Genomic DNA, 21,991 nt, shown 5'->3' with positions numbered 1-21,991 from the left:
TTTATCTGGGAATGTCTTAACGTCTCCCGCACTCTTGAAGGACGGTTTTGCTGGATATAGGGTTCTTGGTTGATAGGTTTTTCTTTTAGCACTTTGAATATGTCAGCCCACTGTCTGCTGGCCTCCGAAGCTTCTGATGAGAAATCTGCAGATTATCGTACTGAGGATCCCTTGTAGCAACTCGCTTCTCTCAAGATTCTTTCTTTGGCTTTTGAAAATTTATGTGTCTCGGTGCGATCTCTTGAGTGCATCTTAGTAGGATTTTGTTGAGCTTCTTGGATGTTTATATTCATGTATTTCATCAAATTTGGGAAGTTTTCAGTCATTATTTCTTCCAAAATTGTTTCTATCCCTTTCTCTTCTCTTTCTAGGAACCCCACAGTGGCCAGTGTTGGTCTGCTGAGTGGTTTCCCACAGGTCCCTTAGGCTCTGTTCGCTTTTTTTAACCTTTTTTTTTCTCTGTTCCTCAGACTCAATAATTTCCATTGATGTCTTCAAGTTCACTGATTCTTTCTCCTGCCTACTGCAATCTGTCCTGAATCCTTGTGGTGAATTTTTAATTTCACTTATTGTACTTTTCAGCTTCAGAATTTCTTTTGGTTTCTTTTTAGGTTTTCTGTCTCTTTATTGATATTTTCATTTGTTCACACAGTGTTTTCTTGACTTTCTCCACGTTTTCCTTTTGTTGTTTGAGCATCTTTACGACAGTTCTTTTAAAGTCTTTGTCTAGTGTATCTGCCGTTAGGTCTTTCTCAGGAGCAGTTTCTGTTGATTTGTTGTTTTCCTTTGAATGGGCCATACTTTCCTCTTCTTTGTGTGCCTTCTGAGTTTCTGTTGAATGCTGGACATTTGAATCTCATAATGTGGTAACTCTGGAAATCAGATTCTTCCCTTTCCCCAGAGTTTGGTTTTTTGGGGGGGTTGTTACCCTTTTTATTTTTTTTATTGTTGCAGTCTGTCTCTGTGCCTAGGATCAGCCTGAGGTATAAACTTGAGGTCTTTTTTGAGCCTTTCCCTGGGAATGCACAGTCACTTTCTAATTTTCCCCATATATGTTGATGTTTTTGGATGTCCTAGTCTTAAATATCTGGCTCCCAAAAGGGGATAAAGCGAAAAATGAAGTCAGGGGAAGGGCAGCCTTTTAAATCCCCTGGGAGTCACTTCAGCCTGAGGGGTGGGGCTTGCAACAGTGGGGGGAGATGCAACAGCAATGGCTGCCTGATTGTCTCCATCTCTTTGATCAGAAGCAGTAATCAGCAGTCAGAGCAGAGATCCCCAGTACCTGGAGGACAGGGTTTCCTTTTGCCCACACTAGCTCCCACCAGGTGTCTGCAAGCTGCTCCAGGATGCTGTCCACAGCTGCCTGCCACTTTGCTGGGAATGGGAGATGGGTAACTGCTACTGTGTAAGAGCTAAAATTGACCAAAATTAACTGCAATTTGCCGTCCTAGTCTTCCCCTGGAAGATGCAAGCTTTCAAGTGTGCCAGAGTTCCAGAATAGTTACATCAGACCCATCTGCCAGTGCAATTGTTATCCAGGTGGGGAGAGAGATTCCTAGTGCTCCCTACTTCACCATCTTCCCAGAATCCCAAAATTTGCATTTCTAACACGTTCCCCAGTGATGCTGATGCCGCTGGTCCAAGGATTATACTTTGAGAACCACTGAACTCAACTCTTTCAGCTCCTTTCTTTAAGGCCCTATTACACCATGCAGGGTCTTTCTCCTGTGGATGCAACATAGTAAACTAATTGTGCTTTTTAATTGAAAGAAGCAAGCATCATTTTATTGATATAATCACCTGATGGGGGATGAGTTTCTTTCTCAAAAAAGATGGGACCTGTGGTCTGTGGGCTGGTTCAGGGCAGGGAGCTTTGGGAAGCCCTGCAGGGGACAGAGGCACGTGTTGTGGTAGGAAGGCAGCGGACATTGTTCAGACCCGAGCTTGATCGCTTCTCTTTCCCATCTGCAAGCACGCATGATGACAGGGCTGCTCTGCAGCTTCCTCTGCTGAGGTGGTCTGTGGAGAGCGTCTAGTGTGTGTCTGGCACATGATCATCTTGGGTCGCCTTTACTGAGCGTTTTGTATCCAGCCACTGTTCTAAGCCTGGATTGACACATTGAACCCTCACAGCATCTCTGAGGGGCATGGTAGCATTAGGTCCCTGTTTGCAGGTTGAGGAAACAGGTGGGAGGAAACAGAGGTGAGGAATTTGGCGAAGAACACATATAGGAAGTGGTGGAGTCACTTACCAGGGAACTCTAGGTTCCAGAGCCCACACACTTAACCTTATACGGCAGTGCCTCAAATGCTAGGGCCCTTCCTGCATCAATTAGGATATTTTGACTGCAAGTTACGAAACTAAGCTAAAAAGAGTTTTTTTTTCTTTAAAAAGGTCTCCTCCCCCAACAAGTCTGGCGATGGGGTGGTCTTGGGGTTGGTTAATTTAGTGCTCAACAGTGTCACAAGGATCCCAGTTCGCTTTATCCTGTCACTCTGCCGTCCTCAACAGGTTGGGCTTTGTCTTCAGAACTGTCTTCTCCTGGTGACAAGATGGTTGCAACAGATGCCATCCTCACAGAGGCTGAGTGAGAGAATGACCTATTCCTGCCTCTTGTCCCTCTTTAAGGGAGGTGAAACTTGTCCAGGAGCTCCTTTTCCTGTAGACTTTCCTACTAGAAATGCTTGGCACACCCGTTCTCAATTGGGATTCACCCCCCAGGGTGGAGAGGGCCTGGAGCACAAGCCCTCTGGATAGCTGACTACTGGGGGCTCTTTAGTAAGAAGTGGTATAGCAGGAATGGCTGCAGGTAGGCCCCTGACAGATCAGCCTCCTTTCATCCCCTCTGGTTAATGTTGAAACCTTTGTTCGGAAGGTGCTCTGTGGCACTGACAGAAGTAGATAAAGTTTAGGGCTGCCCGAAGTGCTGCCACTGTCCTTGGTTTACTCTAGGCCAGGTGATCTTTTATTTCTTGGCAAGAGTGTGAGGGCACATGGTAAACATTTCTGAGAGGAAGGCAAAGCTCTTGAAGGACTTGTCTTACAGCCTTGTTCTTGCCCCACATGTCCCTGCAGGAAGCTGGGGTGGTGGTCAGCTGGGTCAGCTCTGACCTGGAGCTCTGGCTTCCCCTTCTGGTGCTTCAGGCACCTCGTCTGTAGAGCAGGGGACGTTACAGGGCAGTATAAGGACTGGATGAGATATTCCACGTCAGTTGCATACAGTGACACCTGACGCATGGTGAGCTGCACTGTTCCCAGCATTATTGTGGTTTTACCCTCAGTATTGGCATAAGGGGGGCTTGATCTAGCTCCTTGTCATCTGCTCCTGCCTCAGTGGCCTGGAGGTATCCATTCCATAGCACCATCCAGGTGAGCTTCACTTCCACTCCTGCTGAGGCGTTCCTGACTGCTGGAGGCCTGTGAGCCACACTGACCCCCGAGAGGCTGCATCCGGGGCCTGCCTCTGTGTGGGAAGAGAGAGAGAAGGGCACCCTTTAGTCACTTTGTCCCAGGAAGGGTGCAGATGTGTGGCGGGGGCGGGGTGGGGGGGTGCCGTTCTACACAAATGTAACTGCTTAGGAAGCACTTTTACTTTCTTTTTCCTAGAATCAGGAGCAAGGGTCTGTACCCGCCAGGTAGCCTTACCTGGGTGTGCCTCGGCCACCAGAAGAGTCTGCATCCTTCCTCAGTAGGGCAATTGTGGTTGAATTTTACAACCGGTAGGCTGTAAGAGCACTGTGGAAAGCGAGTTCTTTCTCAGTTTGCCAAACAGCTGGAAGCAAGATGCTTTGTGGCCTGTCTCCCCTTGAGGAAACAAGGCAGGACTTTGTGCCTTGCACCTCTACAGCAATGTAGGACATGGCAGAGCTGAAGTTCTACTTAAGCGAGATCAGGTCTGGAAAGAAACTGCGTTTCACAGGCCTTTGTAACAGATGTTCCAGGTAGGCCTAAGAGCACTGTGGAAAGCGAGTTATTATCAATTATTAAGCTTATTGTTGATAAGACACATTTCTTATGCTGACAGTATTGAGCACGCACAGCAGCCATGTCATAGGGTGACAGAGATGTGCCCCACTTTAAGAACACCTGACCGTATAAGGAGGAGCATCTCAATTACAGAATAGTGTCTCACTTAGCCAGAAACTCATGGCAGGTTTCCTAGTGCATTTAAAATAGGATTTGTGTATAAAAATACCATTTGCACACAGGAGCCCATATTTTCTGAAAAGAGAAATATACTTGTATTGGACATTTGGGATAAGCAGAATAAAAATAAAATCTTACAAATATAAGAGCTGAAACCAAATTCCACTTTTAATTCTAAAAGGTTTATATATAACTTTACTATCTTACCCTCTCCCCGTCCGCCAGACTGCCACAGCAGAATAAACAGGCAAGAGCTATAGGCAGTTGAAGACAGCGGTGAGGAGTGAGGAGAGCACCGGCGAGCATGCGGGCCTGTGGACAGCGGGAACACCAGAAGCGGGCTGGCTGCCCCCCCCCCCCCCCATCAGTGTTGTTCTGTTTCATTTATTTGTGAACGTTTGTGAGGCCTGGCATAAAACTTGCTGCTGAGTTCCTTCCATGGTGTGGTCACTGAGTGGCAGTTAGAAATTGACCGGCCCATCCTGCCACACAAACTGCTCTAAGCGCAGAGACGTGTGCTGAGGGCTGTCCGATGGGGTCTAGGGAAGGCCTGGAGGAGACAGGTGGATCTGCGATGCTGACATGCCTGACTTCTTCCTCCCTTCCAGAAATGTTCCCACTGCCAGGAGGCAGGCGCCACCTTGGGCTGCTACAACAAAGGCTGCTCCTTCCGCTACCATTACCCGTGTGCCATCGACGCAGGTAAGATGGGACCGCCGACCCCTGTCCAGAGCATCTGGAGGCTAGGACATCCACTTTGGTCCTCTTCCTTCTTCCCCATCTTTCTAGTTCTTTTTGTCTCTTCTGACCCTGTTCTGTTTGTAAATTCTAAAGGAACACAGAGGGGATAATAAAAAGGAGTGAAATGGGGTAATATTTGTAACTAACAGTTTTATTCATATATTTCACACATGATTCACCTATTTAAGTGTACAATTCAATGGTTTTTGGTATATTCACAGCACTGTACAACCGTCATCACAATAAATTTTAGAACATTTTCATTACCTCATAAACCCCTACTTGGTGGTGGTCACTCCCCCCCCACCCTAGCCCCTGGCAGCCACTCATCTACTTTCTGTCTCTATGGACCCACCTATTGGGACGTTTCATGTAAGCTGAATCGTACAGTGGGTGGTCTTTGTGACTGGATTCTTTCACTTAGCATGATGTTTTTTAGGTTTATCAATGTTGCAGCATTTATCTAAAGTTCTTCATTTTTGTTGACAAACAATATTTGTAACAATATTGTAAGGACATACCATATTTTATTTATCGTTCATCAGTTGATGCACATTTAGGTTGTTTCCACGTTTTGATTATTATGAATAATGCTGCTGTGAACTTTGACATGCAAGTGTTTGTGCAGACATAATGTTTTCAGTTCTCTTGGATATAAACCTAGGTGTGGAATTGCTGGGTCAAATGATAACTCTGTGTTTAACCTTTTGAGGAACTGTCCGACTGTTTTCCACAGTGGCCAAACCATTTACATCCGTCCAGCAGAGTATGAGGATTCTAATTTCTCCACATCCTCACCCACACGGGTTATTGTCTATCTTTTTGATTGCAGCCATCCCAGTGGGATGAAGTGGTATCTCATTGTGGTTTGATTTGCATTTCCCTGATGGCTAATGATGTTGAGCACCTTTGATGAAGTCTGCTTTATTTTTTCTTTTATTGCTTGTGCTTTTTTTTTGCTTGTTGCATTTTCGCATGTCTAAGAAACCGTTGCCTAATCCAAAATCACAAAGATTTGTGCCTGTATTTTCTCTAAGAGTTTTATAGTTTTATCCCTTCCACAGGTCTTTGACCCATTTTGAGTTAATTTTTATATGTGGTGTGAAGTAGAAGTCCAGTTCATTCTTTTCCATATGGATTCCAGTTGTCCCAGCACCGTTTGTAGAAAAGATTTTTCTTTCCTCATTCAATGATCTTGGCACCTTTATCAAAAACCAATTGACCATAAATGTGTAGGCTTATTTCTGGACTCTCTCTGGTACCACACTGCCCTGACTACCGCGGCTTTGTAGTAGATTTTAAAATTGGAAAATACGACTCCCCCAATTTTGTTCCTTTTTTCCAAGATTGTTTTGGCTGTTGTAGGTCCTTTGCCGTTCCATATGAATTTTAGCATCAGCTTGTCCATTTCTGCGAGAAACAGCCATTGACACTTTGGTGCGGATTGCACTGAATCTGTAGGTGAAGTTAGGGAGTACGGCCCTCCTAACAACAGTGTGTCTTCCAACCCGTGATCGTGGCATGTCTTTCCATTTAGTTCAGTCTTTGATTTCTTTCAGCAGTGTTTTAGCATTTTCAGAGTCTAAGTTTTGCACTTCTTTTGTTAAATTTATTCCTAAGTATTTTATTATTTTTGATGCAGTTGTAAATAGAATTGTTTTCTTTATTTAATCTTCAGATTCTTCATTGTGAGTGCCTAGAAATACAATTGACTTGGGTATATTGATCTTGTATGCTGTAACTTTGCTCAACTCGTTGATTAGTTCTAATAATTTTTAGTGGATTTCTATGTACAAGATATGTCATGTGCACATAGTTTTACTTCTTCCTTTCCAATCAGATGCCTTTTATTTCTTTTTCTTGCTAATTGCCTGGGCTAGAACTTTCTTTTTTTTGAGGAAGATTAGCCCTGAGCTAACTGCTGCCAATCTTCCTCTTTTTCCTGAGGAAAACTGTCCCTGAGCTAACATCCGTGCCATCTTCCTCTACTTATGTGTGGGACGCCTAACCCAGCAGGGCTTTTGCCAAGCGGTGCCGTGTCTGCACGTGGGATCCGAACCGGCGAACCCTGGGCCACCGAGAAGTGGAACATGCGAACTTAACCGCTGCGCCACTGGGCCGGCCCTAGAACTTCTAGTATAATGTTGGGTAGAAGTGGCAAGAGCTGGCATCCGTGTGTTATTTCCAACCCATTAAATGTGATGATAGCTGTGGGGTTTTCATAGATGTTCTTGATGCAGCTCGGGAAGTTTCCTTCTCTTCCCAGTTTGTTGAGTGTTTTTATCCTGAAGAGGTGTTGCATTTTGTCAAACGTTTTTTCTATGTCTGTTGAGATGATCAGAGCAATGTTTTGTAGTTTGATAACTGTTGAAAGAAGGGAAACCTTTTGTCCAAGAAGTGTCACCGAATGAGTAATGCAGAAGACTCGAGTCCTGACCAGAGCTTCAGCAGCCTGGGCAAACCACAATCCTCTCCCTCTAGACTCTTGACTCCAGTGGCTGTTTTCACCAGTGACTCTTTGAGCACTAGCTGTTCCTAAGACCTTCACCCAGCTGCCCTCGTAATGCTTGCAGTCAGGAGGGAGGGAGAGAAAAATGGAAAGACAGATGAGAGTGCAGCAGTGGGCATGGTGCTTGTTGTCTCTGGGAGCCTCCTGGGTTCTGAGGGGGAAATGTGACCTTCCGCGGAGGCAGCCACTCCGACTCTGGGAGGCAGGGGTTGATTTGGATTTGGTGAGGAGGAGGCATGGCTGGGACAGCGGCATAAAGCACGGGGAGCGGGATCTGACCGGCGTGGACAGAATCTGAGCTCATCTTGACCACCCTTCCTTCCAGGGCGGTTGTTCAGCACTCCTGGCGTTTGTCCCCCTGCCTTTTACATCCTTCTCTTTGTCCCTCTGTCCCTGCCTCCCTCTTCTTTTCTTTCCCAGTTTATGTAGGAGGAGCAGCTAAAAAGAACAAGAAAGGTACCAAGAGAGAATGCTTATGCCAAAGTTAGATTCCCATGAAAGTGTGTGTCTGCACGCACTGAAGGGCAGCTGGTGGCCAGGGTCCTGTTTGACCAGAGGGATGGTGGGGAGTGAAAAGAGAGCATTGAAGTGTCAGTTCCGGGAGTTGGGGTTGCAGTCTGTCCCTATGTTTTCTTTCTTCCCCTGATGTTTCCGCGTTGGGCCTGAGCAGTGCTTCACCCTGCCTTGTGGTCTCGCGTGTTCTGTGGGGCGCTCGTTAAGTCTCTCGAGAGCCAACCGTTGCCTTTTCTCGTATTCATGATATTGCCCTAGTTACATCAGAATGTGTTGTTTTCTTTTCCTAGTTTGTCTTGTGGCTTTTAAGTGAAGATTTTTAAATATTAAGTTTGGGCTGTTGTCTGTAGGTTTTGTGTGGGGAATACTGTGAGAACTGCCTCTCGCCGTCAGCGGCTGGGTGAGGAGTGGCCTCCTGCACTGAGGCTCTGCTCGGAGCATCAGGCAAGCAGCAGGCAGGGAACCCCGGCACACTCCCTGTCTGTGCGCTGGGGCACCAGCCGGATCAGGGAGCAGGCTAACAGCCGCCTCCTCCGACAGTTTCTCAAGGGTTTGAGCAGTGCCGCTCGCTAGAGCTTCCTGCAAAGATGGGGATGTTCTAGGTCTGCACCCTGCAGTGCAGCAGCCGCAAGCCCTGTCTGACCATTGAGCACCTGAAATGTGGCTAGTAGGGATGAAGGACTGAATTTCTTCCTTTATTTTATTTAAACTTAGATTTACATAGCCGTGTGTGGCCAGCAGCGGGTCAGGCTCGGGCAGTAGGTTTGGGGTTCCTTGGGGAGGGCACAGGGCTTTTCCTCCTCTCTGATGGGGGCTTGCTGGTTCCGCCACCCCGCCCCGCCAGCAGGGAAGCAGGGGCTGCTTCATCCACTGAGGGTTAGTAAGAGAACGGTGTCGTCACTCTCTCTGTTTGAGCCTGTCTTGCGTGGCCTGCCCAGGGAAGTTGGTAACCTCTCTGTTGGGCAGAAGTTGGTGGCTGAGTACGCAGTGAGAGGGAGGCTTCCTGGTTCAGGGGGGCCAGGGTGGGGCCTTGGCCCTTGGCTTAGCTGCCGCATACTCTGCTCATCCTTGTGGAGAGCTGGGACCAAAGCAGCAGCTTCACAAGATGACTGTATCTTGGGCATTTGTCCGTCTTCTCGATGACCCAAGTCGCACTGACCCAGAGGCCTGCACCTCCGTGTGGGGATGGATGCATGTATTTATCCCACTCGGGCTTCTCAGGGATTCTGTTCTGTATGTGATGAATCTCTGTAGCCAGGAAAGGTGTTCATTGATTGACTTTCTTTCTAATTATAATAAAAATAAATCTCTGTGTTTAAGGGTCCCTCGTCTCTGTATAGAGTAAGGAACAATTTTAACATTTCCATCTCTGCCTTGCTGTCAACTGCCCAAACCTTTAGAGAGCTGTTGATGTCTAAGGGAAAACTTTTATTACGGGACACATCTCCATGGAAGCAGAATCTTTGTTTTATGAGTATTTGTGGCTCCTGCAGGCTTTTGCCCTACCTGATGCTGCCCCTACATTTGTGACATCATGGTTGGCTGTTTTGTGCTGCTTGGTATGTCACAGGCACACAGGATTTGCTCCAGGTGGGAAATGCAGTAATAAGAACATGAGCGCTGGTTTAAAAAAAAAAAGATTTAATGTATTTAATGCAACAAGCCACAACAATTAAGACCGAAGGAAAAAAGAGCTGTGGTAGCTCGTTAATAATTCCACTGTGCATAAAGGATCTTGCCTAGAGGGGATTTTTCTTTTACCCTCATGAAGAAACACAGCTGGGAATTTCACTTTCCACAGCCACTCCTGCAGCAGCGTTTTAAAGCTGCTCTCTCTCTTTGCAGACGTTGATCTTGCAGTAGTGGGTTTGGAGCCCTGCAAGGGTCATTATGAAACAACTGTTGGTCTGGCCTCTGCCTGGAGAGGCAGCCCTCGGCATCACAGAAACCAGTTCCAGGGCCTCACTCCTGTCCCATTACTCCCCTCCTTTGGCCCCAGGATCCTGAGGCTGCCCCTCAGCGAGGCGGGCTGAGGCTGGTGGGTCCCTGTGTCCCAGCCTGGATTTTGCACTCTAAGTCCTAGCTGTGGCTCTCAGGGAGATTGTAGGTGACCTGAAGACAGTGTCTGGGGCCTGGTAGATCTACAGGACATTACACCTACCTTCTCCTTTTCTGCCTCCTTGAGCTCACCATCCTCTCAAGTTGGGGTATATATGAAGGTGTTATGGGTATCTGAAGCTCCAAGCTTGTTATGAAGAACTCAGCAAAGCCCGCTCTGCCTTTAAGCTTAAAGAGAGAAATGAAAGTGGAATCCTCTTCTGGTTTGGATATTTGTGTCTGGAAGCCATCTTATTGACTAGACAACCTTGCGAGTCTTTTCCACCTTATGTGATGATCCAGCAGGCCATTTACTTTGACTTCACATGTGGAAGTGCTGAGCGGGCCCTCTGGACAGTGTAGGATATTGCCAGGGCCTGAAAGAAAACCATTTGAGAGACTGGCTAGCTGGCTGTGTGGGGCCAGCCACTGCGCCTGGCCGGAGACCCTAGAGAGGTTCTACTGTACTTCTTACCGCTCTCCGCTCTTCCCAGCCGGGACTGGTTCGAGGCAGCCAGAAGAGGCTCCCCGTGCCCTTCCGGGTGTCTAAGCTCTTTAGCTGCGGTTCTCGCCCCTGCCTGGAACGTGAATTGCAGTTCCTGATGGCCCGTGGATATTACAAGAACAGATGAGAGCATTTGTCTGCAGTGTTCCTGCATAGGAGGTCTTGCCAAAGGTGGACACTGTCTCTGGCAGATTTGTTAGGAGACTTCCGTTTCCAGAAGTACTTGGCATTAGTTCCAAGTTGCCTTAGAGTGTCCTTACATTGTTTTATTTCTTTTCTGCTTTTTAACTTAGAGGGAACATGTTTCCTAACTTTAGACTTTTTTTTTTTTTTTGAGGAAGATTAGCCCTGAGCTAACTACTGCCAATCATTCTCTTTTTGCTGAGGAAGACTGGCCCTGAGCTAACATCCATGCCCATCTTCCTCTACTTTATATGTGGGATGCCTACCACAGCATGGCTTTTGCCAAGTGGTGCCATGTCCACATCCGGGATCTGAACCAGTAAACCCCGGGCCGCCGAGAAGCGTAACGTGCACAGTTATCCGCTGCGCCACCGGGCCGGCCCCTAGACAAGTTTTACTGATGGTGCATCACTGCTGGTCACTGTTCTGTGGCTGTGAGGGGACTGAGCTACCTCTGCCTTTCTGATGGCACTGTTTCTAACTAACGTGGTCCCCCTCCTCATTTATGTAAACCCCTTGGCCTGGGCTGGCTGAGCCCCATGTGGGCTGTCCTATTTCTCTTTGGCCCACATCAGAGACTCTGCTGGCAGGCAGTGCTGCCAAAGCCCAGGTAAGGAGAAGGAGCTTCCCGGGAGCTCCAGTCGTCTGTCTCCTGCTGTTCATAAGCTCTCTGGCAGATTGGAGCAGCAGGAGCCTTGGTCACGCCATGTACTCGTGGGTTTTAAATTAACACATTTCATTTACTGCCATGCTATTTGCTTGCGGGGGGGGGGGGGGGGTGGGGGTGGGGGGGGGCCGCCGAGGTTAGCAGGACTTTCTGAATCCCTGTGCCCTGAGGCTTCCCTGGCGCACAGAGGGCTGCCGCACGCTCAGATATTCAGGGGCTCCAGAGGGGGGCAGTGACGCACAGGCTCGGGCACATCGTGCAAGGGCCTCTTTTGATTTGTTTAGGATGCAGAGGACCTCCAAAGTTCCATTTGTGTGTTCCCTTGCTTATTACTATTTCACATGAAACCTGTGGGTACACAGGCTGCTACTTGGGACCTCAGTTTAAACCTGAGTTAAATTGTAAATTGAACGAGGCTAAGTGCCACGGCTGCCTCTCGCCGTGGTGCCTGGGAGCTCTCTGAGAATGTGTGATCAATATTTATTAACATTCTGCCACCGCATCTTGCACCAGTGACCTGGCTGTCGGTCTCCAAGAGCTGCGATGTGCAGAGTGAACTCATTAATTACATTTCCTCACCCGGCTCCGTGCACGGCCATCGTGCATAGAGGCAGATTCACCTCCCTTCTGTCATCAAGGACGCTGTCACCATGTGAAAAGTTGGGATGAATCATTTTCCTCCAAGGATTAAAAGCCCCCTTGTGGGATTTCACTTTCCTCTGAAGCATTTAGCGTGGATTATGTAGCTCGTGTCAGGAGCTTCTCCTGTGTCTCCATGGCTTGTGGGGCAAAGGTGACAGTGGAGCTCTTGGGCCTGACCTCCTTTCTGTCTCAGACACGTGGCTCTTGACAGAGGAGAAGAGGTGCCTCCAGATTTAAAGTGTGTTCATGAGGAAGCTTTAGCTTGGGCATGTGGAATGAGCCTAGCCTAGAATCAAGGATTTTAAAGATAACATTATTGGAGATTGTTTTTGATTATTGAAATAAATAATATGGTATCATCATGAAAATACAGAAAAAAATAAAGAAAATTAAAATCACCTGTAATCTTACTACCCAAAGAGAACCATTGTTATATTTTGGTAGATTTCCTTTGTCGTTTTTTAATTTTTATTTATTTTTATGTATTTATTTTTGCTTGAGGAAGATTTGCCCTGAGCTAGCATCTGTGCCAGTCTTCCTCTTGTATGTGGGTCACCCCCACAGCACAGCTGCCAACGCATGGTATAGGTCTGCACCCAGGAACTGAACCTGGGCCACCAAAGTGGAGTGTACCAAACTTAACCACTTGGCCACTAGCCTTGTTTTTTAATTCATATAAAACATTTTGATAAAATTAGGATTGTACTTGTACATTTGTGTATCTGGATTTTTCAGGCAATTTTGCTTCATGGGTGTTTCCCCAGACCGTTAACTATTTCAGAATGTTAATTTTTTAAGTGACTCATAGTCTGTCATGTTGAGGTAACATAGTTTATTTGAGGGTGTCTCTGATGTTTTCGTATTAGAAATCGTAGTGTGCGTGCCTCTCATCTCCATGTCTGACCCTGTCCTGGCCAGTGCGGCCCTGCTCACCTCGGGCTGTGCCACACGCTGGCCCCACCTCACTGTCCCCTTCTGTCTTGCAGATTGTTTGCTGCATGAGGAGAACTTCTCGGTGAGGTGCCCCAAGCACAAGGTGAGTCAGAGCGCACAGAGCCTGTGCTCCTAGCAGGGCTGGGCGAGGGTCCCTGGGGCTCCTGAGAGACCTGAAGACCAGACATTTGAGGTCTGCGCCCTCGCGGTGGCCTCAGGCTGCTGCCTGGTCCTGGGAGGGTGCAGACGCGCCGCGGTGTTGGAGGAGGACCCGGCATGGGGGCGGGCACTCCATGTGGTATAGGGGCGCTGGGAGAAATGTGTCGGAGAGAAGGTGTTTGTTCACTACGAGAAATTAAAAGATCAAGCTCAATAAAACTACTGATTTCCACATTAGTTTACTGGAACCTCAGTTCACAGATTGGCGTGCGGTCAGACTGGTTGCAGGCCTTGATACATAAGCAAAGGCATTTTCCTACTGAAAGAAACAGAGTTGACCCAAGGTTGAGGGAAACTCACAGTCTCTTCTGGGTTTTACTTTAGCAGAAACGACCAGTGGCGTACAGAAGATGGGCTCCCGCCGCCTCACTTCCCAGTAGATTCTAGAGGTGGTCTCTTGGTCACCTCTCTTAGGAAAGGGTGGGAGATGCGGGGATGGCTGGTCTGTCTCTGAGATGCCCCTGTGCGTGGAGGGGAGGATCTGGAGACGGAGTCCCAGGAAGGATCGGGGTGGTAGAGACAGTCGCCGCCTGGAATTGCCTGCAGTGGCTGCTCTCTCCTCTGGCTGAGGTCACACTGACACCTGGTGGTCACTGGCCGCTCACAGTCTTCAACCTCCAGTTAGGGCCAGAAAGTACTAGAAGGATGTCGTTCTGACAGGTCTGCCTTCAAAACGCTTCTGAAATGCTTACTTGTGCTTTTCTTTAAAAATTATTTCCAGAGATGGATCTTAAGATCTTATAGTATTCTCTTTATTTTTTACTTAATTTACATGTTTTTATTTTTAAAACTTCCCTTTTTAATGGTCACGTTTTGCCTCAGAAATCCTGTCTGAATATCTCCTGTTTGTCATTCAGTACTGACTCTGCTTTTTCTTTCCTTTTCCATGTGCCATTCCTCTCCTCACCTCTGCCCTCCCTGACCCTCACTCCTTCTCTCCCTCCTGTCTTGCCTCCTTGGCTTTGCTGGCGTCAGCCTCCCCTCCCATGCCCTCTCCCCCCCTTGCAGAACAAGACAGCGAAAGGCAGCCTCAGCACAGAACAGTCGGAGCGGGGGTGAGGGGGCAGTGTGCTCGTGGGAATGGAAAGGACAGCAAGCACAGGTGAGTCGGGGCCGCCACCCTGCCAGGCTCCGAGGGGCGGCATGGCCTCTGCCCTCCCGCTCACCCCAGGCCAGCTGCACCACCAGCATTTAATCGTGTGGACTACCAACACCAGGTGGATAAAATGTTTTTCTGTTTGTTGCTTAGCTTCCAGAATATCTGTAGAAAGGTAGTGTGGGGCCTTAAAACTATCCCGTTGCCCACTGGGGTGCAAGGTGACTGTTCCACAGTCATGCCGTGTGCGTGGTGTTGCTGAAGGCAGAATGCAGCTGGCTTCCCAACGGACCCTCTGGGGCAGGGGCACTTCTGCCCGCAGCCCTCCCTCTTTCCCCATCTCAGAAAGGCTTCTGGCCAGAGGTCTCTTCTTTTTAATTTACTCCATATCTGTAAAGCTTATGGTGAGTTTTCCTTTGAAAAACAAAAAGTTCCCCAAGTTTTGTTATTTGAAATCTTTTTTTCCCCCAGTACTGTGAAGGATTCCTTTTCTCAGAAGTACAAAGGGAAGGAAAATCCCCTCAAAGATTTAGTAGACTTTAGCATCCGATTTAATTTTACTCTTAAAAATCTCCAGAGATTGAGTTGTGCTTTTGTGAGTGTGTCTGTGGCCTCGTGATCAGGGCTGGCGGCATGTGTCTATGAAAGCAGGATTATAGGACTTAGGTCTCCACTGCTCCCTGCTGGCCTCTCCACTCTCCCTGCCCACCCTGAGCCACTGAGGGATGAGGACAATGAATGGTAAAGAGGAGAAAAAGAAAACCAACACGTGACTTGGGGCACTTGCTCCTCCAGCGTGGGTGGGAGACCAGTTGTCTCAGAAATGCTCGTGAAGGGATTATTTCTCCTTAAATGAAGGGCTTCCGTGTGTACTCCAGGTGTCTGCCACCCCCACACAGGTGTGCTAGACGTGGCCCTTTCAGGCAGCACCATATCCCAGTTGAGTCTCTGGAATGTTCCCTTCCCCCTTCTTACAACCAGGGGGTTTCCACCTTTCTCTGGAATACCTAACAGTAATTTGAGGAAAACATAGAATTCATCTCAGAATGTGGCAGTGTTTCTCCTATGAGAAGTCATTTGTTTCTTAGGTGGATCCTGGTACTGACTTCAGAGGATGACCATCTGCTCCACCATGTGACAAGTCTGGGGGGCCTCTGGGGGCTTACATGTTTTCCTGAGGGGGCTGTCAAGTGAGGACTTCACAGTCCTGCTTTTCCCTCTGGCCCTTCCAGGGAGTGAGGTTGGGAGTGGAAGGAGCAGAGCAGGACAGGCGCTGGGCCACAGGAGCCACGTGAGCAAATGCAGCCCTGTGGACTTCAGCAACAGTGGTCTTTGGATTTCTGGAACCCACTGGGGTCCCCTGACTCCTGCACCCCTTTCCTGCTGAGCAGCCGTCAGAGAGAGACAGCCTTTTGAGTGGCTTTTCAAGAACGTTTCTGATGGCCCTTCTGCATGTCCTTGGGCTTGACTGTGTCCCTGTGCCTGGGCCAGCTCTGCCACCTTGCTGTTGATTCCTCTGCCTGGCCCAGGCGGTTGGCCTTGCTCTGTAGGGACCACAGTGAAACTCCTCGAAGTGTCCTGAGAGACCTGGTTAAGGAAAGAAGTGTTTGTTGTTCAGTGTCTTTTGGTTTTGTCCTGGAGTTCCAGCTTGTGACTGAGAAACAGGAAGTCTGGGCCCTGAGCCTGGTGGGCACATCTCCTCTCGGAAGCTTCAGTTGCGTTCATCATATCCTCTCCTCTCTACCCATTCCTGGGCCTGCAGCTGACAGAGCTCAGCTCTTGAGTGGAGCGATAAGCTTCGTTAGTCGTTCCTCGGAACGTTGGCTTACTGCTCCTGTTTATACAAATGGAACCGAAGCCCCGAGTGAGTAAGTCATACAGGGTAGTTTCAAGTCTGTTAAGGTCGGACCATTCACCTCTCGGCAGGTAAGGATGGACACACTCCATCCAGTCTTAGCCACCTGAAACGTTTTTCTTCACATGCTGTCCGCGTGAGGCTGACCCTCGACCTGGTTTCTCAGTTCAGCAGTCTTGTGGAGGGCGGTCGCCATCCTTGAGGCACAGGGGCCCTGCCAGCCCTCTGCACGTTGTGCAGAGCCCCAGTGATCAGGGACAGGCACAGCCCCTACCCTAAAGGGGCATGAAATTCATCTCAGGTCCATGCTGGGGACAGAGAGCCACCGTCACTGGGTATCCCCACAAGGCGGGGAAGGGACCGAATGTACACGTGAGTCCTGCTTCCTCGTGCCCCACTATCTCACACAGAGTGGTGTGGAAAGTGCTGTGTGACCAGGGTCAGGCCACTTAATGTCTCTGTTCTTCAATTTCTTCTTCTGTAAAAAGGAATAACAACAGCCAACCTTGTGAGGATGCCTTTAAGAGATGTCGCTAACACACCCAGTACAGCCTGGCATGGGGCGAGGCGGCCAGTGTTGGGCTGCGCCTCTCACAGCTTGCTGGTCTGCCGTGCACAGCGGGAGTGGAGGGGTCAAGGCTGCAGCCTGGACCCTGCAACTGCCCTGTCCAGCAGCAAATCCCAGGCTGGGGGCTAGGAGGTAACGAGTTCTGACCCCTGCCGCCCTCCCCGCAGCATGTGACTTACCTGGCATTTGTCCCTCACCAGGCCAGCAATGCCAGAGAGGAGAGGTCCTTGACGAGGAAGCAGTGTGGCAGGCCTGTGGTTGCTGCCTGCTCTCTCCTTGTGTTGCTGTCATCTCACTGGCTCCGTATGGCTGGTGGGCAGGGCTCTGACAGCAGAACCCTGTCTTCCGTTCTTGTCCTGTAGTAAACCAGGAGGCCCCGCTCCCCCGCCAGGCCCCCTGACCCAGTGAGCGGGAGCAGTAACCTCCCTCTGGCTGCTGCTGTGTCCTGGGGGCAGGAGGATGCCCCCTGTACACAGCAGCCTACTTGCCCTGGAGCTGGGCCTCCCCGAGTAGCTTCTGTGGATGGAATGTCACGTGGGAGCCATCACACAGCCCGCCTGTGTATGAACAGGTGTCGTGTCCTGCAGGCTGGGGCAGGGGAAGGCCTGGGCTTACACCTCTGGAGCAGAACTAGACTCTGTCCCCTTCCCTGCACCCCCTCCTCAGCACAGGCCAGTGCGGCTGCCACAGCCGCCTCCTCGGTGCCTCCGCGCACTGCTGCTCTGCTCGGACCCCTGCTTCTCAGTAGCCAAGCACGGTCCTCAGCAAAGCTCCCTCCAGTCCTCTCTCCTCTACTTCAGAGGTTCTCATCTCATTTAGAGTCAAGGCCGGACTCCTCACCATGCCTCCGAAGGCCTGTGGAAGTCTCTGGCGAGGCTCTCCAGGCTCCCCGCCTCCTTCAGCTCCTCGGAGCTGGGGCTTCCTCCCTCTGGGCTCTCACGCTGGCGGCGCCCGGGGCCCAGAGCACTCTGTCTCTCCATCTTCATGTGACAGGCTCCATCTCATCTCTGGGTCTCAGCTTCAATGTCATTTCCTTGGGGGGCCTTTCCTTCTGAGTCACTGTCTATCCTGCCCCCCGCCCCACTCTGCAGCCTTCCCCAGCATCAGCACAATTTCGAATCATTGGTTTGCTTGTTTTCTGCCTCTCCCCTAGACTGTCTACTCTGTGAGGACGGGAACTGTGTCTGTCTTTGCCCCATTGTGCCGTAGCCCAGAGCAGACACCCAGTGGTGCTGAGGGAGTCTGTGTGAAGGGGGTGCGTGCGCCCCAGAGAGGAAAGTCTTCTCTGACCCTGACTGTGCCCTAGATCGGGACAGATTCAGAACGAGATCCGCTCCCACCGCCTCTCCCAGGAGGAAGCACAGGTGTATTTTGGAGATGAGGACCGTCCCCTGGCCAGGTTGGGTGGGGCTGGGGTGGTGGATTCCTGCTGCGGCTGGAGAAGTCAGGCTTGGTGTGTGCTGTGGAAGGATACAAAGCACAGCCTTGGCCTGGCCCAGGTTCAGGGCACAGAGGTGATGCTGAAGGGGAGTGGGGAGGAGGGTGGGAGCATGACAGAGAAGGAGGGACTGTTGGAAGGCTTTGGCCCAAGATGAAGCCCTGTTCATCAGCAGCTGAGCATCTATATACTTTTTAAAGAGAAGACTGAAAATCCTCAGCACAGAGTGGCTGCTGGTTCACTCAGCTGGCACTGGTGCGGCTGGCATAGCGTCTGCTCCCTGGCTCTCTGCCCGAGGCACTGCCGTGTCCCCTGCAGTTGGACAGGACCACGCAGCAAAGGAGGCTCAAAGCCAAGGTCCCTGGGGCCTGGGCAGAAGAGTTTTGCTGGATGTGAGCCCTGGTCCCACCTCCAACTAGCATGCAGTTTTGGGACACGTGTGTCATTTCCCCAGCTTCAATAACCTAATCTCCAAGATATGGGGGTCACGCCTCTCGGGGTTATTCTGAAATAACATCTCTGAGCTCCTAGCCTAGTGTCTGGCACAAAGTAGGTACTAAAGAATTTTCTTCCTATTCTACCTACTGAAGGAACAAGTTTTTAGAAGTAACTGAGAAGTTAGGTCCCATTGCATTCAGGGTATTGTGTATTGAGGCTAGTCTAATATCAGACCCTGGGGAAGGGTCCTGTTGGGAAGGCTGGAAGGTAGAACCCAAGGTGAGAGGTGCTGACAGGCCTCCCTGGACCACCAGGCACCCCTGTGGCACTGAGGGAGGGGTCTGTGGTCAGCAGGGGGCAGAGCCCACAGGCCAGGCAGACCCCGGGTGCCGAGACGTGCTTCATTCTAGGTGTAGGCCTGCTATTCTGAGTAACGAGCAAGGTGCGGGTGCAGGCCTTGCCAAGCACAGGGTGAAGTAGGGACGGGTGGCACAAACTGCCTCGTCCCCACTCCACGAGCAGAGCCTTGCAGAGTGCACGTGAGCATCAGTCCTCTGTTCACACCGGTGTCCACGTCCCTGGCAGGATTTTGCCCCTCTGGTCATTGATTGGGATGCTCCATTAGCCTTGCCCTTGTCGTGTTTACAAAAGGCCTTTGGTTCCTGGGGTGGCACCGGAGAAGGTGGCTTCTCTGCCCTTTCCTGGCAGCCTTAGCCTCAGGAAAACCGGACTGCAGCAGTGGAGGGTGCCCCGTGCTGCGGGAGGAGGAAGCATGCACCTCAAAGGCTGGGGTGACCCCTGGGGCCCAGAACCACCTTCAGGACTAGGGAAGCCACACTGTTGCCATGGACATCCTGAAAATGGCAGATGGCTCAGCCACTGGCCCATGTCCCCAGGGCCTGGCAGCTGGAGTCCCAGAGTTTGCTTTTACCTGAGCCTGGTGCCATTGTCCTGCTATTTGTGCGAAGTGTCTTCCTGTTTATTCATGTTTTCTGCCAAACAGTTAGGAACCTCTTTTTGGCAAGGGCAGGTATACGTGTGTGTGCTCCTGAACGGAGCGTTTGTAGCTCGTGCACACGGACCAGGCTTCTTAACTATCTTGTGTATTAATAAGTTTTATGGAACCAAAAAAGGGAGAGTGCCACCTGGGTTTTCCTGAGGTTTAGTTGTTGAAGGAGGACCCCAAAGAGGGTTTGAGGAAGGAGCACGGTGAGCCCCCCTGCCCACAGCTCCAATTCCTTGGAAACTGTCATGTCTCTCTGAGCCTTTTTTACACGTAATGACCCATGAAGCCTTCTGAGGAGGCCCTTGGTACAACCCCACCTTCCCTGCATGGGCCATCAAGATCGTCCTGAGCCTGGGCTGGAAGAGGAGATGCCAGCTGCAGGGGACACTGGGGAGCCTCACAGGATGAGCTCGAGCCCTGCCGTCCCCCATCAGAGCTCACCGGCAGAGTGTTCTTTAAGTGTAAAGAACTGACTCAACCAGAAGCAGCTGTGAAGTGGTCCTGGGCTGGTTCTTCCACAGATTGGCTGGGAGCTCAGCCACCTCTGTGAGGACCACGCCCTGCCACCGAAGTGCTGAGGCCCACCGCAGGCTCCAGGCAGTGGGATCCCGAGCAGGGTCACCTTGAGAGCTGCCCGACTCCAGGGCAACTCCCACCTGGGGGTAAGGGAATTCTCTCCTGATTTCAGTTCCTGCTGGGGAGGTGGACACACTGTGAGGGGTACTCAAAGTGCCGTCCCGGCGCAGCTGCCCAGGTCACTGCTGCTTCTAACCATGTTCCAGGCCCAGAGCCACACAGTGGCTCCACCTCTGGTCTTGGATGTCTCCTGTGTCAGCAGCACACTTACAGGGGGGTCTTCGGCTGCTAGATCCTGCAGAAAGCCCCCTCTCAGTGCCACCATGGAGCAGGGGCTGTTGGCTGCAGGACCGTGTGGAGGTTCCTAGCACCCAATGTCTGTTCTGTCTTCCAGGTGAGACTGTGGAGATGAGAAGGTGGTGGACACTCATGATGGAATGGAAATCGTCCTACTGTGCAGCCACACCCCACCCCACCCAGCCCTACCCCGACGTGCCTGCCCATGCCAGCACTTCCTCCTAAGTTCTTACATCACACTCAAACTGGTGACACCACAGGAAAGAAAGACCCAAGAAGTTGGAATGGCTGTTTCCATGGACACAATCTCCATAGTGACAATGTGGGGGGAGGGGGGAGGGGTGGGATGATGGGAAAGGGTGGGGGGAATTAAAAGGGAGGGATAAAAATATATATATATAAATCTATTTTTAGTCTGGAAAGACTTTGTTTAAATGAAAGGTGCGCTATCCCTTTTGATTCTATTTTAAAATTATCTAGTTAAAGAACTCCAAATTGTTCCAATAACAGTGAAATTTAAATGTGAAATTGAACTGAAAAAATTCTCATCTCATAAAGGATGGGGGTGTGGCTTTGATCTTTAGCTTGTCTCATACCAATTCGGAGAATACTAGACCCAGAATTGAAAGAGCAGACCAACCACACCAAAACCATCCTTCTGTCATTAATTTGTCTCAAAGTGGGAAGGTTTGGGGCGGGGGAAGTGGGAACAGTCCATGTTTTCAAGAGTGGGAGAATGATGTTTAAACATAAAAATAAATGTTTTCATTTCCAGAAACACTATTTATTTATTTTTAAATTTTTTATCTTTTTTGGGGGGGGTGAAATTGGCAGATGCCCCAAGGTCACAGCTGTGTCCTGGGTCACTGTGGCCAGTGAGAACCCCGAATGCCCCACCTAAGTGCACAAGGCAGGCAGGGTCAAGGGATGGCCCCCATCTGGGCACATTCCAGGCAGCTGTGCAGGAAATCTAAGGCTAGGAACTGATGTGGAGGAGGGGCTGTGTTGGGTGTGATCAGTGTGGGGTAAGCTGACCAGAGACACCCAGTAAACCCTTTTTTCTTTTGCTTTCATTTTTATAAAGGAAAAGGGGGCCTGTCAGTTGAGCAGCCCCATGCTACATGATTCTTTATGTTGTATTGTTTTGTTTTGTAAATTGTATAATTTTTAAATATCTGAGTTTTAAAAAAAGAAGAAAAAAGTACAAAAAAATATCTTGTTAAGGCCTTAAGAAGGGGTTAGTGCATCTTTCAGGGGTCACTCTGCCGTGGGGATAAAATAGCTGTTTCACAGAACAGTTTTATTTAAAAAAAAAAAAAATCAAAAAAAATAAACTTCATTTTAACCTTGTTTCCCTTTTTGTTTAATATGAAGCAAATGCGTCTCTTCCTCCTCCCGTTCCAGCCCCCAAAGGTGGCTTCGGTGCTGGTGCGGAAGAGGCCGCCATCTGACTGGTCCCCCATCCCTGGCCTCACGCAGCCCAGCGGCCCCTGCAGGGGAGCCTGGAAGGGGACCAAAGCCAAAGGCTCTTGTCTGCCCCTCCGCCTGGCGGGGGCTCCAC

The 21,991-nt window shown here is 49.9% G+C and overlaps 1 protein-coding gene across 15 annotated transcripts in view; it reads left to right on the top strand.

The window, feature by feature from the left end:
• TCF20 (transcription factor 20) overlaps positions 1–21,780 on the top strand; it is a 184,969-nt gene extending 163,189 nt beyond the window's left edge. For 7 of the 15 annotated variants that reach the window (XM_023631191.2, XM_070253763.1, XM_070253762.1 and 4 more), the window contains 4 exons: positions 4,756–4,849; positions 12,991–13,040; positions 14,132–14,258; positions 20,528–21,780. In XM_023631191.2, coding sequence (XP_023486959.1) covers positions 4,756–4,849; positions 12,991–13,040; positions 14,132–14,215 — 228 coding nt within the window. In that variant the 3' untranslated portion in view covers positions 14,216–14,258; positions 20,528–21,780. Of the gene's footprint in view, positions 1–4,755; positions 4,850–12,990; positions 13,041–14,131; positions 14,366–20,527 lie in introns of those variants that run through there. The other 8 variants (XM_070253768.1, XM_070253765.1, XM_070253766.1 and 5 more) reach the window with 5 other exon arrangements.
• Positions 21,781–21,991: the final 211 nt, after the last annotated feature.

The sequence above is a fragment of the Equus caballus genome, chromosome 28 (genome assembly GCF_041296265.1).
Source record: "Equus caballus isolate H_3958 breed thoroughbred chromosome 28, TB-T2T, whole genome shotgun sequence".
Classification (NCBI taxonomy): domain Eukaryota; kingdom Metazoa; phylum Chordata; class Mammalia; order Perissodactyla; family Equidae; genus Equus; species Equus caballus.
This window is presented reverse-complemented; position numbering and strand designations above follow the sequence as displayed.